This window comes from Papio anubis, chromosome 1 (genome assembly GCF_008728515.1).
Source record: "Papio anubis isolate 15944 chromosome 1, Panubis1.0, whole genome shotgun sequence".
Classification (NCBI taxonomy): Eukaryota; Metazoa; Chordata; class Mammalia; order Primates; family Cercopithecidae; genus Papio; species Papio anubis.
Window position 1 is genome coordinate 199006078 of NC_044976.1, and position 21185 is coordinate 199027262.

At 40.5% G+C, this 21185-nt stretch overlaps 1 protein-coding gene across 2 annotated transcripts in view; it reads right to left on the minus strand.

Annotated features, from left to right (window-relative positions):
- TAF5L (TATA-box binding protein associated factor 5 like) overlaps positions 1 to 21185 on the minus strand; it is a 33285-nt gene that overhangs the window by 5402 nt on the left and 6698 nt on the right. Inside the window, exons 1-4 of one of the 2 annotated variants that reach the window (XM_031659188.1) lie at positions 15789 to 15933; positions 11535 to 11639; positions 7537 to 7611; positions 3624 to 4348 (exon numbers count right to left, since the gene is read on the minus strand). In XM_031659188.1, coding sequence (XP_031515048.1) covers positions 3624 to 4319 — 696 coding nt within the window. In that variant the 5' untranslated portion in view covers positions 4320 to 4348; positions 7537 to 7611; positions 11535 to 11639; positions 15789 to 15933. Of the gene's footprint in view, positions 1 to 3623; positions 4349 to 7536; positions 7612 to 11534; positions 11640 to 15788; positions 15934 to 21185 lie in introns of those variants that run through there. The other variant, XM_003893789.5, reaches the window with a different exon arrangement.

Sequence of the window (21185 nt, forward strand, 5' to 3'; positions counted from 1 at the left end):
GGGTAGCACACATAGCTGAAAAGAAAGAAGAGCAAATCCTTGGTTTGGTATCTCTGTGGTTTTGCCATGTTGCTTAAATATTAAAAATACATAGGTATCAATCAACAGGGGTAAAGGTTGGACATCATTTCTTTTTTTTTTTTTTTTTGAGACGGAGTCTCACTCTATCACCCAGGCTGGAGTGCAGTGGTGCGGTCTCGGCTCACTGCAACCCCTGCCGCCCGGGTTCAAGCGATTCTCCTGCGTCAGTCTCCTGAGTAGCTGGGATTACAGGTGCCCGCCACCACGCCCGGCTAATTTTTGTTTTAGTAGAGATGGGGTTTCACCATCTTGGCCAGGTTGGTCTTGAACTCCTGACCTTATGATCCACCTGCCTCAGCCTCCCAAAGTGCTGGGATTACAGGCGTGGGCCACTGCACCCGGCCAGATATCATTTCTATCTCCATTTCATATAGAACAAAAGATGGAGAATGAAGGTTTCACTTTTCATCTCAGTGTCTGAAACAGGAGGAGGGCTGCTCATACCAAGGTAAAAAGCAAGGGACTGCTATGTCACTTAACACCTTTCCAAAGGTTAACCTAGATGATCTTCGAGTGGGAGACAACAGAAGCTACAGGACAGTGCTGTGAATTCAGTTTTATTTGGCATAATTAACAGAAAATTTTATGCTTACATAGAAGATTTTAGTTACTGTTTTCCTTTTTTTTTTAAACTGAGATATAATTACATACTATATAATTGTTTCAAAGTGTACAGTTCAATGATTTTTAGTACATTCACAGAGTTGTGCAATGATCACCACTATCTAATACAGAACATTTCATTACCTCACAAAGAAATGCCACACCCATTAGCGGTCACTCTTATTCTCCTTGCCCAGCCCTTGGCAACCACTCCTCTCCTCTCTGTCTCTATGGACGTGCCTATCTGGATATTTCCTATGAAAGGAATAACAGTAGGTGACCTTTTATGACTGGCTTCTTTCACGTAGCATAAAGTTTTCAAGTTCATCCATGTTGCAGCCTGCATCAGTGCTTCATTTCTTTTTATGGGCAAATAATATTCCACTGTATGCACACACTACCTTTTATTTATTCATTCATCTTCATGGCCATTTGGACTGTTTCCATTTTTTGGCTATTGTGAATAATGCTTCCATGAATATTCATGTACAAGTGCCTGTGTGCACATGTTTTCCATTCTCTTGGATATATGTCTGGAAGTGGAATTGCTGGGTGTGAACACCATTTCAAATACTGTTGAAATACTGTATTCACTGATTTATGTAATAGTTATTGCTTCAAAAAGAAGAAAGCAGAGAGTGCAAGCTGGCTTTTTAATCTGACTTACATAGTGATTTTGTACTTTCTATCATCTCATTAATCCATGTGGCGTCACCACTTGCTTTTACCTCTTTGGTTTCTCTAGTTATATGAGTTTGTGACTCCTGTATTAAGAGTCTCTCTTTTTTTTTTTTAAATATTCAATCTTTCGTTTCAAAATAATAGTCTGTTTTAATTATGCACTCTACAAGGGAAAAAGAAAAGTCCAAATTTTCACTGGAGAAACATTAAACACCAACTATCATAACTAATTTATGCCTGGCTTCCCCCCTCAAATACTTGTCAGAAACCAAAAAGAAAACTTCCCAAATTGCTGTGATAAAATGGGCGGCATGCAGAAATCCCATGCAGGAAGCCCCTCAACAACAGAATAGGAGAATCTCAGCTTTAGTTCTTAAGTTTAAAAAAAAAAGTTTATTCTTAAAAAAGGCAGAGGCTAGCTAGCATCTACAGTACTTTCAGTACGAACAAGGATGGAAAGCCAGAAATGCTTAAACAAAACCACCATTCCAATGACATCTTTTGCTCTCTTCTTGATGGGACATCCAACTGTTTAAGCCTGAAACACAAATGTCACCATTGATGCTTCCTCTCCCTTATCCCCTACAGTAATCGTATAACTGAGCTCTCCTCTAGTCTGTCCATGTCTCCTTTGCCACTGCCACTGCTCTAGTTTGGCTGCCATAATTGCTCATATAAGACAGTATCACCACATCACTTCCTGTCTTAGCCCCTCTCCTAACTCCAGCCATAACTTAATTTCTTTCAGTTCCTGGAATTCCGCATGCGGTTCCTCACTTCTGAGTCTTCAGATACACTTCTGATACCCGGAAATACACACAGGACAAGTCACAGAGCTAGTTACCAGTAGTGGCCAGAGTCTTAAAATGTTTTATTTTGGTCTACTGTTATCAGATGTCATAATGCTATCTTCCTTAATATTAATTTTTAATGCACAGAATATCCACTCTGTATCATCAAAGCTAATAAGGTCAGTATAAATAATTATTTTTTGTATTTACAGAAAATTGAAAGCAAATGCAGGCAGTATTCCTCAGTTTTATCAGAACTCCCAAAAAGAGAACTGTCTCCAAGGAAAAGAGATGTTTGAAAATTCAAATACAAATGTAATAAAAAATATTTTGGAGAGTACCATAAAATTCTAGTAAAGCTTCTACACAGGAATCTAGACTCTTTACTTATCATAAAGAAATCCTTCAATTACACTGTCTTGGTTGCAAGAATCAAAAATTCAAAGGCCATCCTAACTGGCAGCGGACTCAGAAAACAGGAACAGGAAAACACTGGTTTAATTGAGGGTACCCAATATTCTTAACATCCTTATCATTAACTGTAATTTAATTAGACTGATTTTTTTGCTCCTTAATTTTTCAACATTGTGTAAAGAATTTTTCATCCAAAGTAATGTGAGGCAAAGCTACCTGAATGTCAGTGGTGATAAGACAAAAATATTTTGGCCCACAGCCAGTGGTCCTGAAAAAGGACCACTCTGAAGGAAAGTTAATTCTGTGAAGTTTAATTTCTATCTTCCTTGGCCCACATTGTTTCTAAGGCAGTAAATTTTGGTGACCTGAAACCCAAGCTGCGCCTGCCCTTTTCAATGACTGTCCTAAACCGTTACAAGTCAAACAAGATTGAACACTGACTGACGGGGGAGCTGGCAACTCTACTTCTTGTGTTACTTCTCCAAGTGGGGTCTGGGAACACCCTGTGGTACATCGAGCCACAGGATATGCACTGGCCTCAGAAAGCCAATACCATCCAGTGTGCTGAGGGTGCAGGGACGCCAGTGTTCTTACTACTGTTGCTGACACTGTGAAATGGCACAACCTTCTGTGGGGAAAATAATACTCATTATAGTTTACAATGCAGGCCCTTCGACTCAGTTATCCTACTACCGATTATTTACGCCTGAGCAAATGTGCACACACCTAAGAGTATATTTACTGCAAATCTCAGCTAAAGTCAATATTAGCTAAAGTTCTTTCATTAGGCTTAGTGTTGTTATCCACATTTCACATAGTATAAATACTGACCATTCACTAATAACGTTAAGTTAATGTTGCTATAAATTGTTTTTGCATCTTAGGTTAGGCGTGTGCAGGAATTCAATGGCTACAGGTTACATGGCATTAGTGTGGCTTCTGCTGTAGGATGAGGAAAATTAGGAAGTCCATTCTAAGATATGTCATGTTTGTAAGGACATTCTAACGAAATTAGGAAGGCAGGTACAGGGAAGAAAAAAATGGTATTCATACCTCCTCCTCCAGAATATCACAAGCCAAATGGATGCGGGACACGTCTACTTGATGGGGCTCTGATTTTAACTTCTTGGATCGTAAACTCCAAAGTTTTATACAGGAGTTGTCAAACCCAGCAGCAAGCAGCTTGCTATCGGGGGAGATTTCTGCAGTGTTCAACAGCTGCTCTGTGTTATAGAAGGCATAGAAGCAGATGGTAGTGAGGGAGGGAGGCCCATCCTTGACACGCTTAATGCTCTCCTGTAAGACCTCTAGGGCAGCCTCGTTCTGCAGAATAGGGCTGGGCATGTCAGGGGGCTCCAAACCGTTGTTCTCACTGCGGGAGGAGCTGCCACTGGCATATAGCTGATAGTCTGTTCTCTTGGCAGGCTGCACATCAAGATGAATATGTAAGGTGAGGACTTTGCACAGGGCAGTATTGTTGTCACTTTGGAGGTAGCGGATAAGGTAGTTGTAGCTGTCTTCTTGGAGACGGACCACGTACTTGTTATCTAGGAATGCTCGAAGCTTGAAGTTAGACAGGATGTCCTGGATGGTTTGAGTGGTCTGTAGCTGCTCAATGACATCCTTCTGGCTAGCATTCTGCAGAAACATTCCATGGAAGCGGCTGTAAAAACTTTCCACTGTGCTCTTCGGACTGTTTTGGACCAGGTTGAGATGGAGGTAGACAAAGAGAGGATAGAGGAGAGGCATCACTTCGTGGCTATGCTGGGAATCAGAATCTATAATGAAAGAAAACGAGGGCTTTATAATCAGCATAATCTTACAGAATAATGTGATCCCTCCTGGGGATCACCACCATCACATAACGCTTTCTTGCCAGGACCCCATTTTTAAGAGTACTGATTGAACTATAAGCCCAACACAGGATTCTGGAATTTCAAGGCCTTTTGATTGAAGAAAGAGCATGAACTCTGAAGTCCAGCAAATCAGGGCCTGAAGCGGGGCACAACTCAGGAATTCAATGCCCAGAGTGGTTAAATGACTTGCCAGAGTTCACAACAATACAGTGGCTTGTACCCAGGTCTTCAAGATTTAGTATTTTTTCCCAATACATTAGTGTTTCTTCAAATTGGGGACCTCAGATATCTGAGGGTACTTGGATATATTCTTGGAAGACTGAGTTCTTCACAATGTTTAACTTGATGATAATGTAAAAAAATAATTAACACACAGTATATTCAGAATTATCTGGATGTCCGCTTAACAAGTTAAGTACTGACAAGTGATTTTAGTGCTCTAGTTTGTGTTTTGTAATTACGTCTGGCATCCACTGTCTCAAGTAAAATCAAAGCACTTACTTTAGTGGGTTCATTAACATGTCTGGCTATACAGGCTAGCGTGTCCCATGTTAACATGACAGTCTTTATCCACAATTGTCTCATCAGCATATTCATTCTGATTTTGCTGGTTAACAAATTCTCTTTTGCAGTGATAATTTACAAATAAGACCATTTTATGTCATTAAGACTCAACTACTTACTAATTTGAGAGTTTAGCACCATGAAACTATAAGACAGAGAATGTTATTTAAAAGGTGTACAGCTTGAATTCATGGGTGAATGAGAAAAGAACAGAGGTATATTTGACACCTAAATAAGTGCTCAAGGCACGCTGTGAGGGAGCAAAGGCTTCGATGTGATTCATACACAGTGGGGAGAGAGCAGGGCCTCTGCAAGGCAGAAGCCCCTCAGGGAGCTGAGACCAGCCCGCATCACAGTCACCAGTGCTGTCCAGATGCCTGCTTGCAGCAGCAAGTTAGTTCTGGCAAAATCCATTCGTTACATTCACTCAGTGTTATTTTCAACTTTACTGCTTTTGAAGTTTTGCTTGTTCCTTATCTGTAATGAGTCTGGGTTTCGTAAAGAAATATAATAACCATAAAGGTTTTATATCTAGTATAATGTTTGTACATATTTAAATAAATCAAAATAAAAATGTTTTAAGTCAGCACTTATGTTTTGGTAGCATTTTTTTTTTTTTAATGAAAAGACATCAATACAGGGTTTAAGACTGAGGAATACTGCATCAGTGAATCTTGCCCCCTAATTTGATGATAAAAGACATCTGCACGTTATTTCTGCTTAACACCCTATTTCACTTTATCACAAGGTGAATGAATCTGCTGTACAATATTCATAATATGCATTTTAGAATAAATGTAACCCAACTCAAATACATTATTTACAAGATGAAAAATTACAACCGTCCCACTGAACTGGAAGACAGCTACCCAGCCACTTTGGGCTCCTCACACCTCTGAATCAATAGACAAGGAAAGGAGTTACAGTGTTAGCTGGGGTGATTGATCCTGCCCAAGAGGAATTGGAACTACTACACAATGGAGGTAAGGAGGAGTATGTCTGGCTTAAGGAGATCCCTTAGGACATCTCCGTACCCTGCCCTGTGATTACGGTCGATGAAAATGACAACAATCCATACAGGACTGTGAATGGTCCAAGAATGAAGGTTTGGGTCACCAGGTAAACCATGATCAGCTTGCAAGATGAGTGCAAAGGGAATACAGAATGGGTAGTGGAAGGAGGCAGCCAGGAATACCAGCTACCGCCATGTGACCAGTTACAGAAATGAGGACTGTAATTGTTGTATTTCTTATTTTGTTATGAATGTTTGGGTGTGAATATCTATATATAGATATACAAAAAGCAAGTATCTTTGTATTCTTTCCTTTCTTGTCCCCTTATCATATAACATCGGATTACTGACTTTATTTTTTTCAGATGGAGTCTCACTCTGGTGCCCAGGTTGGAGTGCAGAGGCGTGATCTCGGCTCATTGCATCCTCTGCCTCCTGGGTTCAAATGATTGTCCTGCCTCAGCCTCCCAAGTAGCTACAGGCATGTGACACCATGCTCAGCTAATTTTTGTATCTTTTTTTCTTTTTTTTTTTTTAGTAGAGATGGGGTTTCACCATGGTGGCCAGGTTGGTCTTGAGCTCCTGACCTTAAGTGATCCACCCACCTCAGCCTCCCAAAGTGCTGGGATTAAGGGTGTGAGCCACTGTGCCAAGCCAGATTACTAACTCCATATCACAGTATTTAAGTATTAAGTATTGCTTACCTCACAGTATCGAAATTATAGAATATCATGGAGAGGAGTAAACATCATCCAAGGACTTTGCATCCTCCTCTAGGGAAAAGGTTAGTGTGTTTTTTGGTTGTACACAGGATAATTTTATCAGGTTAGGTGGAAGTATGAACTTGTTATTCTCTTTATTTGGTGATTAAGTATGGAATAAGGAGATGCATATGAGTGTCAAGTTAACAAGGAGTGGACTTGCAAGGTTACTTTTACATGTCAAACTGTGGGTGGGGCGGGGGGGGGCACGGTACACAGTCAAACATTATTTTAAATGTTTCTGTGAAGGTATTTTTTTTCTCTTTTTAAGATGAGATTAACACGTTTAAGTCAGCAGACTTTGAGTAAAGCAGATTACCTTCCATAAAATGGGTGGGCCTCATCCAATCAATCAATCAATCAATCAGTTTAGGCTTTAATAGAAAAAGACTTATCTTCCCCTAGTACAAGGAATTCTGCCAGCAGAGAGCCTTTGGATTTGAACTGCAACACTAACTCTTTCCTGGGTCTCCAGCTTGCTGGCCCGCCCTGATTTTGAAAGTGCCAAGCCTCCACAATTGCATGGAACAATTCCTTAGAGTAAAACCTCTATATATCCATCCTGTTGGCTCTTGGCTCTGTTTCTTTGGAGAACTGTGACTAGATTTTGGTATTTCTTTCTCCTTTGTATTCTATTAGGATGAAGGATTGTTCTCAACTCCTTAGAAACAGAATTTCTGGCTCATTTTCTAAAATGAGAGACATTTTAATTGAGTAAGTTTAGAAAAAAACCTAGCTATCAAGAAATAGTGATGTACTACTTTAAAACTTACTGAAATTCACTGTTGCTTCAGCTCATAGTTTCAAAATTGCTTAATTGCTCTCTCGTGTCTGAAGAGAACAGTGTGCTGGGTATAAAACAAAACAATTGATCAATTTGGAAGAAGGTGAGATTCAGAATTCCAACTCCCATTTTTAATTATTCCCTTGCAATCATAACATACTCTATATTTTACTGAAAGTGTACTCACTTAAAATATATTTTTTTCTAACTGCAAAAGTAACAAACATATCCTCTGAAAGTACACTTTTTCTTCCTTCTATCTATCCACTGAAATGTAATGAATGCCTACCTGGTGCCCAACTCTACTGGTGGTAAATGAGAGAACAATGGAGTTTTTCACGAGTTCATGGAAATTAGTAGTCCACGGAAATTGTTTAATTTAGTATCTACTAAATTAAACAAAACTAATCCTGTTGGTCCTCATTCTCCTCTACCTTTCTTCAGGGTTTGGCTCTACTGACTGGCACTCCTCTGTCCTTTATTCTGAAATCCAACACTACTTGGTCCTGCCATCACTCCCTTTTTGGTTCCTCTTCCTCCTGTCAATCCTCAAATGCTCATTTCACTCTAAAGAATTAACACTGGGTGTGTGCCTCCTAGGAGGCAGGCACTTTACATTCATGATCATGTTTAAGAGTCACAGCTGGCCCTGGTTCAAATCCAGAGGTTGCTTGACTCCAAAGTCTGTGTTCTTCCCACTACACCTCCTGAAGAAAGGACCTATGGCAACAGGTGAGCTCACAGAATCTCTCATCTACAGACAACCTGTGGAGGAAAAATACATTCAGGTGGATACAGATACAGATACTCTTATATCTTTCCCTAGTATCTTCCTTTGAGATTTTATCATTTCTTAAGACTTTTAATTTGCATCTCCATATAGCTGATGCTACACGTTCTTTATCACAAGTCTTTACCTTTCTCCTAAATCCTAGCCTCAAATTTCTCACTGCAAGCTATGCAGTAGGATGCCACTGTCATGACAATTTAAAAAACATAAACCCTTCTGACTTATATCTTTTCAATAAACCTTCATCTCCACTCCAGTCTTAAAGTCTGAGCCATTGCCACTTCTTCCTCCTTTACTTCTGAGCCTGGGAGATTCCACCTTGGTGATTTAACTATGAAATAAAGCTCCTGCCTTGCAATTCCACAATGCTGTCAAATTCTGGTCCTTTCTCACCTCATTTCTCAACATTGCCAAGCACTTAAATTAACAGTCAGTCTCCCTGCCATTCCTCTTACAAATAATTTTACAAACTGCTTTCAGACTAATATTCATTGATCTTCAGCCTGAAAGTCTTATTCTCAACAAAGCCTTAATTATTCCTGTAGAGTCGTCAAGCCTGCCTTTTTGCTCATGTTATTTCTTACCCAAATCACTCCTCTTCCTCCTCCTCTTCCAGTCTACTGAAACTCAGCCTATCCTTCAAGTGCTGGCTTAAATCCTACCTCCCGCTCAGGAAAGTCTTCCCTGACTACCCCCAACCAAATCACTTTCTCTTTCCATTCTGAATGCAATTCCTATATAATTCAGAAACCGATCTCATGCTGGTCTGTGAAAATGCTTCTGTGATATTCAAATTTTATTTAAAAACTTTTACCTATAGTGTTTTTATGTTAGGACTGCTTCTAAAATAGATTAATGAGTATATCTTATACTTTATCTTGATGTTCAGGAAATAACTATTCATTTGATTTGGTTATAAGCTCTTCAGAGACCTGAGGGTACAGAAAAATATTCCAGGAGCAGCAGTCCAAAGTGATCAACATATATTAACCCCTTTTAAATAATGATCCTTTAAACCAAAGGATTAAAGAATCAAATTACAGACAAAATAACAGACAACTTTCTCAGTTCAGAAACAAAGAAAGAACCTAAAGGAAATGGCTGATAGATTATAATCTTTTGAAATGTAAAGTTCCGGCCAAATAATTCTTGTGGTAGTAATTTTTAATGGTAAAAGATAAGTATAAAGTAATCAATATATAAACCAAAATAATACACACTGAGTTATCCTAGTTTTTATCTGGCCCCCATGATGGTTAGCATTTTAAAGCAAAGAATCTATATTTACTATAGTCTACAGTTGGAGAAAATGGTCAAAATATTACAGGAAATAAGGGTTACAAAATCAAACCCTCTGGGGGGTTATCTCATCAGTTTCACGGTTGTTGGGTGATAGAATTCATAAGTACAGAACAGTCTGTTTAATAGTTACAAAAACGAAAAATCATGAAGATTAAGGCTTTAGTAAAATAAGTCTATTACGTTTAAACTGAAAAGAAAGAAGTTTCATTAATTCTGCATATCATATAAATGTTAAATATTTCAGGGCAGTGATCAATTTCCACTAAAGATAAAAAAAAGAAAAACTGAATTTATAGTGTTTCTTTCATTCAGAGGTAAGAACTTAGAGATACTTTTTATCATTGGCATTGGTTTCTGAGGCGTTAAGCAATTTTAGGAAAAATTTAACTCAGTTTTTAGAAAGTTATTTTACTCAGTTAAAAAACTATGATATTATTCTCTCCATGACAGATTTATTTTCACCATACTAGTGGTGCGGAAGCTGGTTTAGAAAGAAATGTCTTGGCTGGGTGTGGTGGCTTGTGCCTATAATCTCAGCACTTTGGGAGGCCAAGATGGGAGGACTCCTTGAGGCCTGGAGTTTGAAATCAGCCTGGGCAACACAGTGAGACCCTGTCTCTACAAAAAAATTAAAAAAAAAAAATTAGCCAGGTGTGGTGGCGCATGCTTGTGGTCCAGCTACTCAGGAGGCCGAGTTGGAAGGATCACTTGATCTCAGAAGGTCGAGGCTGCAGTGAGCCATGATCATGCCACTGCACTCCTGTCTGGGCAACAGAACAAGACCCTGTCTCAAAAAAAAAAAAAAAAAAAAAAAAAAAAGAAGGAAATTATCTGGCTTCTTTGAGCCTGTCTCCTTCATTCATTCAGCCTGTATTTATGTTAAGTGCTGACTACATGCCAGGGTAGATACTGTCCTAAGATATATTGATATGGTCCCTGCCCTCATGGAGCGTATAGTCTAATGAGGAAAACAGACACAAAGGTAAATCAACAAATGTGTAATTTTAACAGAGATATATTCTGACTCATGACAGTGAGATTGCTTTTGTCATGGATATGACTTATTTCCATCATGAGTGACACTCAGATGACCCTAATGACATTACATACATTTTTGTATTTTTTAATCATTGAAGCATAGGTATACAATAAAATAAACTCAATCGCATAATTTTATTGTTACAGAATTGCAATGATTTTTGTAGTGAAGTATTAATACACTTGGTTGATTGCTAAAGTGAGTTATCCTGGTATAAAATTTTATGTTTACATCCCTTTCCCATTTATCTTCTGGGGCTCTTAATGTTTTTCTTCCTAATATGTGGTATAGTATCTTTTTTATTCTTATATCTCAAGTGGTCATCCTGCCACTCACAAACTGGTCTAAATGACAACTTTTAGTATTTTTGCCTGTTCATTCATAAGGACTATTTACTTGCACTTTTGGAAATAAGGGGCAAAGCCCATTGTGAAATGTACTACATTATTAGTAGAGATATAATGTACATTTCAAATGTGCTGTATTTAAGGATGTTTCTCTGCATGGCTGACAGTTTTTACTTATTCAATACAAGTCACAAGTCACTGTGCTGAAGGCCATGAATAAAACACCCAGAGCTCTGCCCTTGTAAACTTAAACCTCATGATTGAACTCTTCAGGAATTCCAATAGACCATAAGTTTGAATGCAAGAACTGTGTTAAGAGTACCTTCAAATCCCTAGTATCTCATACCAATCGTGGAATATAGTTGGTTCTAAGATAAATTTGCATTACTCTATTTTTTTCTTTTTACTGCTCCTTGTGGAGCAGGGCTAACTCATAAGCAGTGTGCCCAGAGTTGGTCTGTATTACTCTGTTTTCTTAATAAGAAAAGGTTCTAGAGCTGAGTACTTACCAGTGAGAAAATTCCGCAGTCGTCCAAACTGTACTTCATATTGCTGGGGTTCTGCCTGGCAAGGGGCTGCAGACACTATGTTGGCACAACCAGATTCTGATTGCACTAAAGAGAAGATACACAAGACAGGGCAGGAAACAGAGAGATGATTATTAATCCAGTATGTGGCAGGGTGAAGGAGGGTGTTGTGCACACATGCACAGCAACTGACATTTCAGCAGGTTTCCAAAGTGTGCTGGGTCTTGGTTAAATATAACAGACTGATGACACTTGTTTCTCTCCCCTCCCACCTGAAGGTCAATAAAATGAGGGCCAGGGAAGGAAAGGCATAAAGCGCAGGACAAGGTGAATGAGAGAAGACAAGTACATAAATTCATGAGATTTATCAGGAAATGTTTGACCCTATGTTCTGACATTTCACAGGTGCCTTCGTGTGAGTTCGTTGTCAACCATTGTGCTGGGCACTGAGTGGGCCCCTTCAATCTGGAAATTCACGTCTTCTAGTTCTGCGAAGTTTTCTTGAATCATTTTGATAATTCCCTATCTTCTGAGACTCCTACAATTTCAAGGTCGGATCTCCTGAACCAATCCTTTCATTTTTTTCTCCTGTTATTCCATTTCTTTGTCTTTTTGCTCTACTTTCTGAAAGCCTTCCTCACCTTTTGGCCCTTCTACTGATTATTTCCCCCTAGATTACTTATAATACCTAATGAGTTTTTATTTTTTACTATCATGTATCTAATTGATAAGTTTTTTCATTCTCAACATTCTTTTTTTTCCCCAAACCGGCTATGATTTTTGAATCCTAAGTATCTGAAACAAGGTATTTTTGAAGTTTTCTTCTGTTTCTTTCCATCTGCCCTTCTTATGAGAGATGTTTCTTCTAGGGTTCTATGGCCCCTGGCTGTCTTACAGTGAGGCGCTCTGGGTGGTGAGGCTCATCCTCCAGGGTGACCAGGGTGAGCAATGTCCCACCATCACTGTCTTTTGGTATTTCTTCTTGGGCAAGTTGGACTCCCCAGGGAAGGATCGTTTACTTGCCTTCCTGGAGCATGGGTGCCTGGCTGCAGTATCCCGGGCAGATGAATTGGTGCGGGGGAAACAAGGTTGGAGTCTCAATAGTCAATATGTAAACACACACTTCATCTCCAATCTGTGAGTTTATGCTTTCTAAAAACAAAAACCAAAAACCATTCTCTTCCTGTTTACAAGAGGAGTCGGGAATACTGGGGAAAGAAGGTGGCTAAAAACCAAGGGAAGCCACCTTTAACCGTATCCTGAATGAAACATGAATGCATTTTGGACAATGGAATGTGGATGGAGAAATGGTGATGAATGCGGCAGGACTGAGGGAGCCATAACAGGAAACAGGTAGAAAGGGAATCACAGGTGAGAGGAAAGGCACCCTACTCCAGGAGAAGGAAGAGAAGCCAGAAGCGAGGACCTGCTGCAAGCCTGCATGCAAGGGCAGGGCTCCTCCTCCTCCTTCTTGCCCCCACCTTTAGTTATTCTGTCACTAAATCCTACAGATTCCTAAAATTTATCCTCTCCTCTCCACTCCCATTACCACTTCCTCAACTGAGGCTGTCTTCACCTCTCACTGGACTGTGTCTTCTAACTACTTTCCCTGATTCTAACCTGGGCTGCCTTCTCAATACTGCCACTAGACTGATTTTTCTAAAATTCACATTTGAAAACTTGGATACCCTCCTCCAATTTGTTCCCTGGTAAATATCTAATGGTTCCTTTGCAACTCAGCTCACTCCTTCAACTATTTACTGACCCCCAACTATGTCAGGAATCATAAGGCCTTTTGGGGTACCTTCCTTGGCTTGCCAGCCTAATTTGGATGATCTTTTGTGCTACCACTGAATCTCCCCCCTCACAGAACTTACTATCTCATGCTCTTCTTCAATCACTGACTTACCTGCCTCACTTCCCAACTAGAACACTTAGCTTCTCAGAGCTAGGGTCAAATCGTAGCTATCTCTAGAACTTTTCAGCACGTGGGCTAGAGCAGATGTTCACTAAATGTCTGCTGAAAAAAGACAGAATTCTTCAGATTACTTACTTAATGGAAAAATCTAGGACAAAATCTTCCGATAATCATATTTCATGTTTCTCACTTTTCCTGGTGGTTTTCCAGCAACAACACTTTGTCCTAATAAGCTATTCTATTGAAACTAAGACAACTTAGATGAGCAAAGTTCTTGAAGACTGTTTAATATTGTTCATTCCGACTTTCTGTCAACAGCAGCAAGAATTACTGCTCCCTGGTTCCAAAGGATGCAGGGCAGCAGATTTTTGAAACAGCTGGGATGGCATGTTCAGAAAGAATTACTTTACAGTGGGATAGAGGTGTTGTAAATGGACTCCCCTATTCGAACAATAAGGCACTCAGTATTCTATACCAAGCCCATAATCTGGCCCTGTTTTGGTTAAGGGTATCTCTGAGGAGTTTGAAGGGAAGGAAGAACAGGTGGATCTGACCCTGAAATAGGTGGCGGCAGGCTGCTGACTAGGCTTCTGTTAGTGTTTCAGAGGGAGTCAGGAACCACTCCTTTGAGAGCGTCCTCAGGTTGTTACTGTCCTAGCACTCTCTTCCTATGGCAATGTCAATGAACCCCGGGTCCTTGACTTTGAAGGTATATGAAAAGAGGGCGCTGAGGTAATTGCTGCTGCTAGGATGGAGGATGAAACCATTAAGAAACGGAGCAGGTGGTGACAGATACTTGGAAGAGCAGAGAAAGTCCAGGAACAAAGAAGAGAGAAGAATGTAGCCTGAGCATGTGAGAAAGGGAACCAGGACTGAGATGCAGAAATCACTGCTAACTCCACCTCCACACACAGTCATTAAAGTAGTTTATAATCACCCTAAAGCATCCCAGCATTTTCCCCCCCCCCCAGAATCTCTAGTAAATAAGTTCAGTAAAAGCAAGTCCTGTTATGCTGGGTGCAGTGACTCACACCTGTAATCCCAGCACTTTGGGAGGCCAAGGTGGGAGGATCGCTTGAGGTCAGGAGGTCATGACCAGTCTGGGCAACATGGTGAGATCCCATCTCTAACAAGAATAACAAGCAAAAAAAAAAAAAAAAAAAATTAGCCAGGTGGTTGTACATGACTGTGGTCCAAGCTACTCGGTAGGCTGAGATGGGAGGATCACTTGAGCCTGGGAGGTTGAGGCTGCAGTGAGTTGTGACTGCATCACTGCACTCCAGTATGAGTGATGGAGAGAGACCCTGTCTCAAAAAACAAAAAACAAAAAACAAAAACAAAAACACAAAAAAAGAAGAAGAGAGTCATATTACATAGAAACATGAACTTACAAAATAGCTAACAACTACAGTTGGCCCTCCGTATCTGTGGGTTTCACATCCATGGATTCAAACAACTGCAAATCAAAAATTTTTTGGGGAAAAAAAAAAACCAAAGTCCTAAGAAGCAAACTTTGAATTTACCAGGTGCTGAATACCATGATGAATCCATGTGAATGAGGTGATATGTAGGCATTGTATTAGGAATTATAAGCAACCTAGAGATGATTTAAAGAATACAGGAGGATGTGTGTAAATGTAACCTACTATGCCAAATATTATACCACGTCTTATCAGGAAGGGACTTGAGTGTCCGTGGATTTTGGTATCCATGGAGCGGTCCTGGAACCAATCCTTTATGGGTACTGAGGGATGACCGTACTTGTTAATCCAGATGGAGTCAACTCAAGTTTTTCTAAAATAGAATCTGATTTCAAAACATTAAAAAACAAAAACAAATTTAAAAAACCTCAGGAACGTGTCTATAATAATAATATTTCCAACTATGGATCCTGAAGTACTAATTCATTCAACAAACCTGACTTCCACATGTGAAGCTCCATGCTGGAGGAGAGGGGACCTGTGCAAGAAGGGGACAGAGGGAGACCCTGTCCCTAAGGGTTTTGTAGGTTAATTGTTTACGGAAGCAAAAAGTTGCACATACTTTCAGGTACAGATAAAGTAACTGAATGGTCCTGAGGAAGGAAATGACTTTAGCCAGGAGAACCACAGAGGTTATCAGAAGTGGCATGTGAGCATGGCTCTGAATGACAGACAGGGCCTCTGAGGCCAACATCATTCACTTAACATAGCTCACTGAGGTTTTTGGTCAGTCTGCTCTCTCTGGCACTGTCTTGAGAAGAGAAGCAATCCCACATGGATACTGACGTGAGTTCTCCTGCTCCAGGTTCACCCCACCAGACAAACCCCCACCCTTACCTGTTAGATTGGCCGCCATCTCTTCAGCAGTCTGTGACAGCCGCAGTCCTTGCTTCAGGGGACCGTCTGAGTCCACGTACTGCCGGCGTTTGAGGTAGCAGGACACTGCCATCTGAATCTGCTCGGTACGCACTCGTTTCATGACCTTCGAGGGAGGCAACCACAGGATGCAGAGACATCAGGGGCCTGGGAGAGCAACGCATCCAACTGCACCATCGCGGATGGGTAGGATACGGAGGAGAGGAAGACCAGCCATGTGGCTAAGTGGCCTAGTTAAGACGCAAATCTAAGTTCCCTAATGCCAACGTGGTATACTCTTCCATTTTGTCTGTTTCTCCAATGACAATACAACGAACTTCAATTATAGAAAATACGAAAAGCACTGATAATAAAGTCCTTAGATCACCCCCAAACGCTGTTTAATACCAAGATTCCAATCAGCCCCATGAAACTTTTCAGTAGAGAAGCTAACAAAGAGCAAACAGGGCCAGTCTGAAATTTAGGGCCTTTGATTTCTCCTGCCTACTCTGTGAGAGAGGTGTTAATTAGCAGTGAACTAGCCAAAAAAGCAGGCAGGAGGCAGTGCCAACTCAAAGACCACAGAAACTGGATAAATAGATGTTAACAAAGTATGAAGTTAACAATGGTGAAGGGGATTGTGATATTTTTGCTTAACAGCCAGGAAAAGGCTGCCAGCTCCAAGTCAGGGATTTGCAAAATGTGTTTTCATTTTAATTGTATAATATTATTTACCTTTTTCACTCTTTATTTTAAACCACAGGTACAGAAAGGTAGCACAACACTAAGAGGGTATGTTTATGTGTTAGCATATGTCTCATAAATTCCTGTAAGAAAGGAAAAGAAAGTGGTAGGAAGTGACCTGAACAGAAGTAAATTATTTTTGAATAATTCAAGCTAATTTGTAGGTTCACAAAAATAAAAAAAGGGAAAAAGAAAAAAAAAAAAGAGGCACTGTTTCCTTTGACTATTGAGTTTATTATCAAGAATGACAGGAACCCCTAGTATTGCCATGGCCTCAAACACTACTTTGTCAGAAATAAATACTGCAGTCCAGATGACCAAAGACAGCTGGATGAATTTTGTGGGTTCACTGCTGTTATGTAAAACATACTTTCCCCTCCAGGACCAAAATATTGTGTCCATTTTGGAATGCATTTCATGTACGCATACACACACGATCATCCCAACCAAAGCAACATTCTCTAAATCAAGGTTTCCCAGTTGTTTTGTGTGGGAGATCTGTTTTTGATCATTTATTTGCATGTGTTTAAGTTTCAGTTACATCATTATTATTTTCCTTTGAGAGTTCTTTCATTCTTTTATTTTATTTTTGAGACACTGTCTTGCTCTGTTGCCCAGGCTGGAGTGCAATGGCACGATCTCAGCTCACTGCAACCTCCACTTCCTGGGTTCAAGTGATTCCCTGCCTTAGCCTCCCGAGTAGCTGGGATTACAGGCCCACACTACCACACCTGGTTAATTTTTATATTTTTAATAGAGATAGGGTTTCACCATGTTGGCCAGGCTGGTCTCGAACTCCTGACCTCAAATGACTCACCTGCCTTGGCCTCTCAAAGTGCTGGGATTACAGGTGTGAGCCACCATGCCTGCCCTTCCATTCTTTTTTAAGACATAAAATTCCATCTTTTCCAGAAATCTATTTATTTATTATTTTTATATTTTTAGTGGAGAAGAGGTTTTGCTATGTTGCCCAGGGTGGTCTCAAACTCCTGGGCTGAAGCAATTCTCCTGTCTTGGTCTCCCAAATTGTTGGGATTACAGGCATGAGCTACCATGCCTGGTCTTATTTTTCTTTAAACATAAAAAAATTATTTGTATCTAATTTTCGTCCAACTGCAGTTTCTTTTAGTGTGTGGTGAATAACCGAACAAATGTTTTGCCTAGTGACTGTAGCTAACACACTGTCCCAATACCATTTGCAAGTAATTATTTCCTCCTAAACTGATTTGTGGGAGCCCTTTAAAAATAATACTCTGAAGACCCACTTTTCAGTTCCCTAAAAGTCATACAACACAGCAAACTGTGAAGGCTAGAGACACAACCACAAATATATACACATATAAATATAAAATGTCAGGACATTTTATATATATATTAAATCATATGCATAGAAAGATTACATTATCTGTGCATTTTCTTTCTTTTTTTTTTTTTTTTTTGAGACGGAGTCTCGCTCTGTCGCCCAGGCTGGAGTGCAGTGGCCAGATCTCAGCTCACTGCAAGCTCCGCCTCCCGGGTTCCCGCCATTGTCCTGCCTCAGCCTCCCGAGTAGCTGGGACTATAGGCGCCTGCCACCTCGCCTGGCTAGTTTTTTGTATTTTTTAGTAGAGATGGGGTTTCACCATGTTAGCCAGGATGGTCTCGATCCCCTGACTTCGTGATCTGCCCGTCTCGGCCTCCCAAAGTGCTGGGATTACAGGCTTGAGCCACCGTGCCCGGCATGTGCATTTTATTTCTAGATTGCCAAAGAGTTCAAAATATTTGTTACAAAGAAGGGGTACTAGGTCTGTGACAGTTAAAAAGAAGGGACATTGTGGTTGTGAAGCAGTGACATAATGAAACACAATAATAAATTTCTAAATACTGAACTCTCTTCTCACTGTGAAATTCACCTTGCTTGTGTATGGTGTGTTATTCTCTCACTGTATTGATGACTTGGGTTACTTTTTAATTAAGTTGTTTTATTAAATTGCTAATCCAGGGATTCTGATACTTCTGAGAGTGGGGTCCCTGCTCCCATTCTCTGTGGCCACTGATCAGCACTGCTCTACTAGCGATCCTCCAACCTGGCTAGACATAAGAATCCCGTGAGTGTGTGGACATGTCTAAATAATTCCAGCCCTGCAGATTCTGGTTCAGTGTTATATTTAGATGAAAAAAGTTAAATGCACACAGAGACTGTGACAGTACTGTCCTTTCCCGTGTGGCCCAAAGTCAAGACGAGTCAATCCAACCAGTGCCTCTTCCCATCACTTGCTAAAACTGCTTTTCACCTAACTTCAAGAGCTCCTAGTCTGTGGACTTTCCCAAGCCAGCCCAATTCCCTACTCTAGCCGAGACTGAAATCTTTCCGACTTCTACACTGCTGATCTTTTGCTGACTTGGGAATGCATGCACGTATCGATGTACATCCTTGAGCATTCTAGGCAGATGAGCCTGGATCTCTCAGATCACCTCTGACAGGAAAAACCCTTGCGTGTGAAAGACACACAAATGACTGATAGGGAGAACAGACTCTGTGATGACACAGTGTCCTCAAGGTGAGACAATATACCTTTGTGTCTGAGGAGGAAGGGAAAAGATGTGAAGTTATGAAAGAGTAAATAGAACGGAGTAGAATGAATGATAGTCAACACTGACTATATTTAAGATTGCTAGAAGCTAGTTTGTAAAACTGATTCTAACAAATGTGCTTAAATTAGCTGCCCCAAATAGCAGTTTCTCTGAGTCCAAACTACCATTTATGATAAGGGCACTTCCCTGAGTGGGGGTGGTGAGCCAACTGTAGGGCCATGGATCTTAAATGCAGGAATTCTGGCAGTGACTCTCTTGCATAACCATGCTGAACTCAAATACCAGATCACGGCCCAATCAACTTAGCTGGGTTTTATTCCAATGTACCTATATTTCAAGTGACATGGATAATTAATGAACCTGAGATAACTCGGTCCCCTCCACCCAGATTGATTTCCAGAGTTCTAATATCCAAAAGAAAAAAACTCTCCTTAAACTAGATCCAAGTCTCTGGAGAGACTCATACATGAGACGAACAGTGCAATTTCGTTACCTGCCTAGCTTTTCCTATAATTATAAAATCTTTCAAACTGAAATTGGATTTAGATATAATTATACTCTTTGTTACCATTTCAGAATTTCTCATAATTTTCAATTTATATAAAATACCTAACTTTCAGAGGTAAAAACAGATGTCAAATACTCTGCTCTTCATATCACATTGTTAGTATTTCTGGAAATCAAAATGAGGATTTTTTTTTGAGACGGAGTCTTGCTCTGTCGCCCAGGCTGGAGTGCAGTGGCGCAATCTCGGCTCACTGCAAGCTCCGCCTCCCGGGTTCACGCCATTCTCCTGCCTCAGCCTCCCAAGTAGCTGGGACTACAGGCGCCCGCCACTGCGCCCGGCTAATTTTTTCTATTTTTAGTAGAGACGGGGTTTCACCATGGTCTCGATCTCCTGACCTTGTGATCCGCCCGCCTCGGCCTCCCAAAGTGCTGGGATTACAGGCGTGAGCCACCGCGCCCGGCCCAAAATGAGGATTTTGACACAATGTTAATCTATTCTCATATATCAACAGTTGCCAGATACTTCAACCAAGTTGCTATATAAAATCCCACACGATCACTTCAACGTAACAACTACGCAGGGAAAACCACAGCCACACTTAACATTCAACTACAGAAATATGGGGAGGTGGACATACATGGAACCCAGACATTCTCTTAAGATGCTGTCAGTGTGGAACTCTAGTCTGGTCAATCCCTTCAGTGGTTACACGCTGCATCCTATCCCTCCACCCCCACCCCCCTTAGGCTCTAATGTACACAGATGGTAGAGGAGTACTGGGAGGCACCCTCACCCACCACATCACAGGTTCAAGTACTACACAGTTCCATGAAATGCCAAAAGAGTACTACCTGGCTCCCCCATCCCTCCCCCTGCCCCAATAAGGTGGCAGTTTTGAGTAAGGGTGAGTTCAAGATAAATTCAGGCAAACTCACTACACAATCCTCAAATCAGTTCTTCAACTGAGACTTCTGACTGTTGGCCTTTTTTGAGTAATTGTACTTTTTTCCCAATGGTAAATTTACGCTAACAGATGAAAAAAATTATTTTTGCATTTTTTGTAAAGTATCTACTAGGTAACTTAAGTTATTAGTTCTCTTCATTCACAGCAACTAAATGGTTGTAATATCTATCAAAAGATCAGTCTAAGTTGGACCTAAAATCCTAGCTTTGCATTAATCATCATGATAAAGTATATTCAATTAGCTTTGTGAAAATATAAATCATAACTGAAAAATAAATGAGCCATAGTACTTTCCGTTTCAGTCATACCTCATATAATTTAAAAATTATGATAGCCTTTCATATTCAATTTTTGCTCAGACTGACAGAAATATACTTGAATTAGAAGCCGTGTTTTTTCCCAGGGTGTCCTAAGAAATAAAATGGCACATGGATAAGGCCGTAGCTGGGCTCAGGATGCAGTGAAGAATGTGGCGTTCTGGTGGGGATGGTAGCAGTGGTAGAAAGTAGGTGGAAATCACAAAATCCAGCAAACAGATGTCATGAGAAATAGATTTTCTCCAACATCAGCTGATGTTCCAGAAGTCTTG